General features: G+C 39.9%; 2 protein-coding genes across 2 annotated transcripts; one reads left to right on the top strand and one right to left on the bottom strand.

Moving 5' to 3' along the window:
* Window positions 1–4,988: 4,988 nt before the first annotated feature.
* LOC117621765 (putative disease resistance protein RGA4) lies at window positions 4,989–5,339 on the bottom strand. The gene has a single exon (XM_034352317.1). The coding sequence runs from the start codon at window positions 5,337–5,339 to the stop codon at window positions 4,989–4,991; it is 351 nt and encodes a 116-aa protein (XP_034208208.1).
* A 2,711-nt stretch (window positions 5,340–8,050) lies between these two features.
* Window positions 8,051–9,142, top strand: LOC117621766 (mitogen-activated protein kinase kinase kinase 17-like). Its single transcript, XM_034352318.1, has 2 exons — window positions 8,051–8,144; window positions 8,226–9,142. Exons 1-2 carry the CDS (start codon window positions 8,051–8,053, stop codon window positions 9,140–9,142), a joined length of 1,011 nt encoding a protein of 336 aa, XP_034208209.1.
* Window positions 9,143–9,877: the final 735 nt, after the last annotated feature.

Here is a 9,877-nt window from a genome sequence, read left to right on the forward strand (position 1 = left end):
TCGAATCTTGGAAGATCCCCGAGGTCAATTGTAATTGACTGAATCGGCATTTCAATTGAAGACACTCCTTGGATTTGAAACGGTTCTTGTATAACATGTGTATCTCGAAGTGTTTCCGCATCAATTTCCATTGATGATTCTAAACGTTGGTCAGCCACATTGTCGACGTCGTTGTCAGTTAGGTCTAGTTCTGGTATAGCATACACGTTCCTATGATCCATCTTCTGAACAACTTTCCAACTGCTCCGGCTTTAGGGTCATCTAGATACACAATTTGTGTTGCCATGTTCGCCAAAATGTAAGGGTCGTCATCATACCAAGTTCTGTTAATGTTCACAGACAGTACTCCATGGTCGATTTTAACACTGCCCACCCTATTTGGGTTGGTATCAAACCATCGACACTTAAACATGATGACTTGGTATCGATCTTTGTAAAGCAATTGCACGACATTTGTGAGTTTGCCATAGAAATCAATGTTTGTACTTTCGCCTCCACCTGGGACATGGACACCGCTGTTTTGCGTACACAACTTGTCATCTCGTGCAGCCCCCAAAAATTTAACACCGTTAATATAACAACCCGAAAACAATTCGGCTCGAATCGGGCCGAGGGCCAAGTTATATAACTCATCACTGTAAGTGGGGGAATTCGATGATTTCAACTTATTCACCTAATATAATAGAAAACCATTCACATGTTAGTCTGATAAAATTAAATACTACAATTTATATTTGTCAAATACAAAACACTTATAACTTACAGATTCCAAAAACCATTGTGGAAATAATTCACGTTGTTTCGGGGCAACTAAATGTGATGGATGTTCTCGCTTCATCATCTCTTCATGCTCATCTAAGTATGCCATTATCTCATCACAATTGTTCAGTGCGAACCAATGCGCTACTTCCATGTCATTTCTAGAAAACGACTCCCCTCGTCCAGGATCTCCAAAGGGCCGGGCGCTTTGGGCAAAAACAGAAAGTTTTTCCTTTCTCATACCTCCGTCGTTATTACGCTGAGGACGATTGAAAGCCGTCTCCACATCTTGTAAATACATTCCACAGAAAGTAAGCGACTCATATTGAACCCAAGCCTCTATAATTGATCCTTCGGGCTTCGCCCTGTTGCGTACACTTTTTTTCAAATCTCCGAGAAGCCTGTCAAAATAAAAAGATATGATACAAATTAGCAAGCCTGTGATAATGATGCATACACAAACGAAAAGGATTATATACCTTTCTATTGGATACATCCAACGATAGTTGACAGGACCAGCAAGCAATGCCTCTTCTGGCAAGTGAACCATCACGCGCATCATACTTGTGAAGAAAGCTGGAGGAAATATCATCTCAAACTTGCATAGGACTTGGACAATGTCATGGCGCAACTGAAACATATCTGTCCTTCGTAATGTTTTTGCCGTCAGTTGGGAAAAAAATCTGGATAACAAGATGATTGGCTTCACCACATCTTCTGGCAGTAGGTGTCGAATACCCACAGGAAGTAGGCGTTGCATAAACACATGGCAGTCATGGCTCTTAAGTCCAGTAAATTTACCCCCATCGACATTCACGCAACGTACGATATTAGAAGCATACCCATCGGAAAATTTGACAGACGATACAAACTTTAGAAACTCTTTTTTGTCATTCGGTTTCATAGAAAAGAATGCAAGATCCCTTCTAGCTTTATCACTGCCCCTATTCATCCATAAACCCCTTCGTATGCCCATTCTTTCCAAATCAAGACGAGCTTTGATCGTGTCCTTCGCCTTCCCCTCGATATCTAGAATCGTGCCCACCAATGTGTCGAATACATTTTTCTCAACATGCATGACATCTAGATTGTGCCTCAATTTCAGTTTCGACCAATATGGGAGCTCAAAAAACATAGGCTTGTGCGTCCAGTTCAAATGGGTAGAAGGTCTAGTCCGACTAACTTTTTTCCCGAACGGAGCAAAATCCAAACGGTTCAGCTGTTCCAAGATCTCATCACCGGACCATTCTCTAGGTCTGAGGCGACGCTCTGTGTTCCCGCCGAACTCTTTATCTTTTTCCCGCCACTCGTGGTCCCATGGCAACCATCTCCGATGACCAAGGTAACAAACTTTTCCCGCGTGCCAACCAGAAGTTACATCTTCCTTGCATACAGGACATGCCATATAACCCTTTGTGCTCCACCCAGAAACCATTGCATATGCTGGAAAATCATTCACAGTCCACATAACTGCTGCTCTCAAAGTGAATATCCTCCCAGTTGATTTATCGAACGTGCGAAAATCGTTTGTCCATAAATCCTTCAGCTCATCAACCAGCGGCCTTAAGTACACATCAATTGACCTGCCCGGATCCTCAGTTATCAAAACAGTCATCATCATGTATTCTTTTTTCATGCATTTCCAAGGCGGCAAATTATATGGGAATGCGAAAATCGGCCAAGTGTTGTGGTGTTGGTTTAGAATCCCATACGGATTGAATCCGTCAGTGGCAAGTCCCAATCTAACATTTCGGGGATCAGCAGCAAACTCGGGGAACGTGCGATCGAACTCTTTCCATGCCTCCCCATCTGCAGGATGCCGCATCACATCATCGTCTACCCGTTTTTCCTTATGCCATCTCATGTCTGTGGCATTATGCGTCGACATATACAATCGCTGCAACCTAGGTTTAAGGGGCAGATAACGCATGACTTTTTGTGGTATCTTAGTTGTTCTATTCTGGGATGTCATTTTGAACCTCGACTCATTACATATAGGGCATGTATCCAACGTTTCATGCTCTTTGTAGAATAACATGCAATTGTTTTTGCAAGCGTGGATTTTTTCATAACCCAATCCAAGACCATGCAACACCTTCTGGGCATGTTTATGATCTTTCGGCAAACAATTGTCCGTCGGAAGCATTCTCTTGAAAACCCCCAAAAAGTAATCGAAACACAAGTTCGACATACGATACTTTATTTTTCGTGCATTAGCTCCACAATGGCAGTGAGAACGGAAAAGCTCTCGCACCCCGGGTATAACTCTTGGTTGGCATTTTTTAACAGTTTTTCATACTGTTCAAACTCCGCACTGTCTATTGGTGTAGGCACGTCATCTTCCCCTTCCTGATTGATGTTGGTCGATGCAAATGGAAAAGCATCCTGTATAATACCCATGACTTGATCATTAGGATCCACAATAGGTTCAACATTGTCCACTCTTGGGGCATTTGAAGACGAAGCATGGTCTACTTGTTCGCCGTGAAGATTCCAAATGCTATATGTTTCAATCATTCCATTCCTTACTAAATGAAATCCAACATTTTCAATTGTCTCCCAAAACGTGTTGTTACACCTCCTACAAGGACAACGGATTCTAGTTGCACTCGGGTTGTGTCTACGTGCAAACTCAATAAATTCCTCGATTCCATCCAAGTATTCGTCTGCGCATCTATTCGGGTTCTGTATCCACCTTCTGCTCATAATTCCTGAAACCACAATCACGACACAACAATCAAAACAACTTCATACGAAGTTATAATGTCACCTTATGCCTCCGGTAAGGGCCCTATCCCATTCGGGAATGCATAGTCCTGTCACGTAACCTACGGTTACATGAGATTAGATTTCGACGTGGATTAATTTCGGCAGCATCTCGACACAGTTCTTGAAGTGGCCATAGGTATAAATACCTACGTACCACCCGAAGAACGTACCGAGATGACACCAAAATCTCCACAATCGAAACCTAATCTTGTAGCCGAAGATTATGTGACAACACTATGCATTACCAAACTGTCCAAATAATGGGACAATTCAAGAATTAATTGGACCGCAGTCATGCCTTACGCATCCATGCACCAAATCCAACTAATCTCGAACGGGAAACTACGTGTTACTAAACATAAAAATAAAAGTACGAAGTTAATTTCAATTAACTTCGTACACCACAACACATTGTGCTACGTCACGCACAATTTCACAACATTATAAACATATAACTTCACAAAAAAAATACAAACATAACAAACAAACTTTTACAATAACATACCTTCTCAATCGTTCTCCACCAATCACTAATCACAAATATCCCTAACGAGAACAAAATTAATAGCATTAATACGAATTTACATTAATACATTTACACTAACGACAAAAAATACATAACCAATAAACGTACTGAATTCACAGCAGAGCAGCGGCAGGGAGAGTGAGAGAGAGGCAGAATGCAATTTTTGCATTCTGCCTCTGCAATGGCAGATACTAATATGAAGAAGAAGAACTTTGCGAGACGAAGAAGAAGAAATTACGTCGCGCAAATTGCCGTCGCAAAAGGGCACTTTTCCGTCGCACAAAACAACATTTCCGTCGCGCATTTCCGTGCCGACATCTGCTTTTTTGCGCGACGACAAACATTTTCCGTCGCACAAAAAGTTCGTCGCGCAAATCATATATTTCGTCGCGCAAGGTGGAAAATTTCGTCTCGCAAAATCGCACCGGCATAAAACATTTCGCGACGAAATTTGAATCCGTCGCGCAAAAAATGTTATCCACCCTTCATTTTGGCGCCAAAAATAAGTAACCCCAGTTTTCTTACGCGACGGTAAATTTCGTCGCGTTAAGCTGTCTCTCGTCGCGCAAGTTTTTTACCCCGCCGAAAAAGAGCGCCAATTTTCTGTCCATCTTTACGCAACGAACGATTGTAATTGTCGCGCAATATTTCTACGCGCGACGATTGTTGTCGTCGCGCAAGATTTTGGCGCCAATGCATTACTTGTGCGCGACGAAATTAAATTTAAGTCGCGCATAGATTGTTTGCGCGACGAATCTTTTTGTCGTGCTAGTTTTGTGTTCTTTGCGCGACGGAATTTTGTTTTCGTCGCATCAATGTTTTTTGCGAGACGAATATGTTTGTCGCGCTAGTTTTGTGTTCTTTGTGCGTCGGAATTTTTTTTTCGTCGCATCAATGTTTTTTGCGCGACGAAATTTTGTTCGTCGCGCAAATATTAAATCGTACTAGTGAAGGCAATAACACTCAATCTCTCCCTCACATCTTTCATCCTACGGTCAATATGACGGCGTTGACCGACTCGACTGACTTGACTGAAACAGAGAAAAGAATTGAATCTGCAGAAGCGTACCTTTTCTGAAACTCCAAATTCCAGTTTCTGAATCTTGATTTTGAGAATGGCGGTGTCCCGCTCATCCAACACGTCCTCCAAATCGAAGCTCGCTTCTTTGAGGTCGTGCAACCAGTTTCTGACAAAGACCTCATTTACTTGCCTCCTCTCTGCATCCTCAAGCATAGGTTGAATTTCTTGGAGAATTACAGCCAGTTGTAACTCTTGTTTTCCCATCAATTGTTCTATAAGCCCGGAAATGAGTGCTTCAGCCAGGGCAGGAGCAGTTGACGATAAGGAAATGTTTCGATCCGAACCGAAAATTTTGATTTAAAAATCACCTGAAAGCAGAAAGTCTCAAGCCTTATGGCACACAGCATGGAAAGATATTGAAGCATGATTTTGCTTTGTCAATTTTATTTGACTTTCAAAAGCACTGAGATTGGTTTAGCCAGATACTGAAGCATGATTGAATGACTACCATGTAGTTTTCTTAAGATCATAGATAAGTAACTGCATTCTATTTGTTTTTCACTCTCTCTCTCTCTCTCTGGACAATATGAAGCTCAGAGACTTGAGTGCATTTTTTATATTTTCTGTTCTTCAATGTAACTTTGATGGAATAATTTGTGCTTTGTTATGCCACTCAGTGACTTGACTTGGTACTTCGGTCAACCAAAAAACTCAAAGCTTTGCTTAATGAAACCATATTTACGTAATGTAGAACGCTAGATTTCGCCACTTTTGAGCTTGGAATTGACAAATTTTCAAGTAGTTTGCAGCTGATAGCCTTAAAATGTTTTCTTTTTCCAACAGATACCTTGATTGATGTTCTTTGTTTCCCATACGATACATCTTTCTAGAGGTCGTGATTGAACTATACCATATTCAATTACCCTGTTTTTTCTTGATTTGGCTGCGTTAGGTGCTTCTGGTTGATTGTTATAATGTTTCTTTATGATTTGGCTGTGTTGGGTGGTTCTAATTTCAGTTCATTGAAGCTTGAACTCGTTGTCCGTATTTGATGAGTCAAACTATGTTGCTGGCAAAAAAAATTCTCACAACCATATGGTTATGTATTTTTAACAAGCATACAATTTGGACACTAACCTGTGTCTTGCATATATCATATCTCAAATAGAAAAATTGCAGAATGGTCAGATACCAGAATGGATGTTCTTAATAAGAGCTGCACCGCTGAAGGTGACAATCCTCCATTTAATTTTGGAATCTTTACAGAGGCTAAAAGTTCAAAGGTTATTGCATCCACATAATTTTTCTCCAAATTTTTGTTCTGTTTTAGGTATTATACCAGGAAAAAGTGAGTAATTACACCATTCTTTTTATTTATAATTTTTTTTTCCTGCTGAGATTAGTTCAACTTCATTTTCCCATTGCAAGCCTCCTTGCTGTTAATGCTTGTGGTGATGATATCACAGACTATAGCTGTGCCTCATTTGTATGCATACCTTATAAAAAATAGGCAACATCTCGGCCGAAGAAAGTTAGTGCAGAGAAAGAACAATTTGTGCAGGCATAATTTCTTCCTAGTATGCAAAATGTTTTGATTTGGGTTCTCAAATCTGATTAAGTTCAGCACATTGTTATTTCACTTTCTGCAGTACACTTGGCCAGGGGCTTGAAACCGGTACCTTTGCTTTAAAGACTCTATTTTCCATAGGGATAGGAATTTTTGGGCTCATCCTCTTTGGTCTTTGCCCTTCTGATTGGAAATATACAGGTGAGGCATATACGTCTTTTGTTTTGGATTGCTATAACTACACTCTCTTGAAGCATTCTTTTTCTGTTTCTCAGAAAATGTAGAAAAAATGAAAGAAACTACGGAAAGCCAATTACAATAAGACTCTCTGAACCATGGCATGCCACTGTCTGAGTTTAGGGTTTATTATGTTAACTTTTCTTGGAACTGTCTCACATAAAATCAAGAATTGTCTTCCATATTGTTTTTTGAATGTGTCATTAAAATCTAATAATTTTGTATGTAATGGCCAAGCAAAGGCTTATAAGTTTCATGTAAAAATGATTGCAGAAAATGATTGTCATTAAACTTTTTACTTGTTATATATATTATAAGGTTAACTACAAAAGACCCCCTAAACTATGGAGTCATTTTCAAGTTCATATACATTTTGTAAGACATTTACAACTTCATACTCAAACTCCAGGAAAATCTATATTTTTCCCACTCCGTTTGTGAGATCATCAAGAACTCCGTTGTCTGCCTACTTGGCTTGGAATAATATTTGAACTTGTTTTCTTGTTAGGAAAGATTTTCCCAATGTATCCTTTTGTTACAACCTTGATATCCAAGTCTCCAAAATCTTGCTATAATAAAATGTGGTTTTGTAGATAATTACGATATTATCACCATCCAATTTAAAGAATACAAAGAGAGAGAGCAGAACAAAGAAGCTGAAAAGCAATTTGGAGGTTAACTTGTGATAAGCGGAGGATAATGTTTCTTTAATAAATTTGAACTTCTTTTTTTCCTTAAAATAATAAGAATAATAATAAATTTAACTCCTTTTCTTATTAGGAAAGGTTTCCATTTTGTCGCCATCCAAAAAAATCAAGTCTCCAATTAAAATGTGAAAATTTGTTCTGCAGCAGTAAAATGTGAAAAAATTCAGACCAATAATAAAACGATATTGAAAAAAACGAAGATAAAGTATTGTGGAAATTCTTATCTGTTAGCTAGTAGCTTGGTGGCTACGTCACAAATCAAAACCTACAAAAGGACCGACTTTATACATCTCGTTAACCCTAATAAACCACACATTCCATACATCTTCCTATTCCCTAAACCAATACTATAAAGCATTATAGGGCACAATCAATCAAGCAAGCCGCTAATTTTTTTCAGAGAAATACTTATTTCCTTGTTGAGGGAAAACAGAGAACTGAGAACTGAGTGAAGAAGAAGAAGAATGAAAAGAAAGGTTGAAGAAGAATTAGAAGGGGAAAAGCACAGCATGTGGAGTCATGGAGGGCACTGGCAGAGAGGGGAGTTTATTGGAGAAGGAAGCTTTGGTTCTGTTTTTCTTGCTACTCCCAAGAAACGAAGAAGGGGTGAGTTTAGCCGTATGGTCAATTTGCCTGCGATGATGGCGGTGAAATCGGCAAAGGTGTCTGCTTCGGAGTCTATTGAACATGAGGCAGGGGTTCTGTTTGAGATCAAGGGCTGCCCTTTCGTTATCGAGCGCTTCGGTGAAGAGACCACAACCACAGACAAGGGTGACAAGGTCTACAACTTGTTGTTAGAATTTGCTTCTGGAGGAACCCTTGATGGCCTCATACAAAAATCCAATGGTCTTGGATTGCCTGAATACGATGTTAGAAGATATACAAGGTCAATTCTTGAAGGGATTAGGCACATTCACAAGTGTGACTATGTTCACTGCGATTTGAAGCCGGACAACCTTCTGCTTGTGCCTACCACTACCACTACTTCTACTACCGCTAGGTCTGGTGCTACAACTAGTTTTGTAGCCAAGATTGCAGATTTTGGGTTGGCTAAGAAAACCAAGGAGAACTATAGTCGGTGGAGAGGCACTCCTAGGTATCTGTCCCCAGAGGCTTTATTTGATAACAAACAAGATCAGTCCTGTGACATTTGGGCTCTTGGTTGTATTGTGTTTGAGATGCTAACCGGAAACTCCCCCTGGGATTTGAAGCCTGGTTGTGATCTTGACAATTCCGTCGACGTGACGGTGTTTGATCATCTACGCACTTCCAAAATTCCGGCCGAGATCTCAGATGTGGCCAGGGATTTTCTGAAGAGTTGCCTTGCCATGAGGTCCTGTGAAAGATCAACAGCGGAAAGGCTCTTGTCTCATCCATTCGTAGCGCCGCCTCAACCATCAAAAGCGGGTCATGCCAAGTTGAAGGTGGTCAACTCATCTTTGGGCTATGCATATGGTGTCTCTTACTTCAAACCGAAAGCAGATTACCGTGCAAGCACTGCCACTGTTCCCAGAATTCATCCCCTACCGGGTTTTGAGATACCAGCTGGACATTAGGATTCTTTATTCTTGTATTTTTTTTTTATTTGTAAAGTCAATGACTTGAAATTATTCATTTCAAGTTCATAACCACGAAATTGTAAAAAAAAAATTCAAATTTATATACTAATTGTTCTTTACTTCTGCCTATGCTGTTCTTTCCATGAAATTGCCATAATATAAGTTTTTGCAAGCTTAAATTCTCGACATTGAACTCAAATCAAATTTTGCCCTGAGTTCTTTTTATTAGTCCTGTGTTTGCCTAATTCTGGAAAAGGAATGGTGTCATATTTGTTACTTGTACAGTCCCTTGAATTCCATTCCACACACCACAAGTGGCAGGTTTATAATTAAGCTACCAGTTTCCCTCTCTTCAGTCGAGGTGGCCGATGGAAGAAACTTTTGGTCCTTCTTCTTTTGAGTGCAGGGCATGCCACTACCAAGCCATGAATTTGGGCTTGAATGGAATGTGAGTAGATGGATATGTTGCGATTCTGACTTCTGATCAAGTGATTGATCGGCCAAGCAAGGAACCTCTTCTTTGCCTAGGTTCTTTCACTTCCTCGAGCTCAGGGATGGTTAAGCAAGCTTTGGATGGATGTTTTTGTGATTAAGTGAAAAACGTGTGATTAAATTAAATGTGCGTTTAAATATATAGACAAGAATTAAAGTGTGATAAAATAGACAAAGCAATAAATAAAGTAAGAACGAAATAAAAGCTATAAGAACAATAAACTAAATTAAACTTAATTA

Source organism: Prunus dulcis, chromosome 3 (genome assembly GCF_902201215.1).
Source record: "Prunus dulcis chromosome 3, ALMONDv2, whole genome shotgun sequence".
Taxonomy (NCBI): domain Eukaryota; kingdom Viridiplantae; phylum Streptophyta; class Magnoliopsida; order Rosales; family Rosaceae; genus Prunus; species Prunus dulcis.

Coding starts and splice junctions, on each gene's coding strand:
- LOC117621766 (XM_034352318.1), top strand. CDS start 8,051: ATGAAAAGAAAGGTTGAAGAAGAATTAGAAGGGGAAAAGCACAGCATG. Junction 8,145..8,225: donor AGGGGAGTTTATTGGAGAAG/GAAGCTTTGGTT, acceptor ATTTGCCTGCGA/TGATGGCGGTGAAATCGGCA.
- LOC117621765 (XM_034352317.1), bottom strand. CDS start 5,339: ATGGGAAAACAAGAGTTACAACTGGCTGTAATTCTCCAAGAAATTCAA.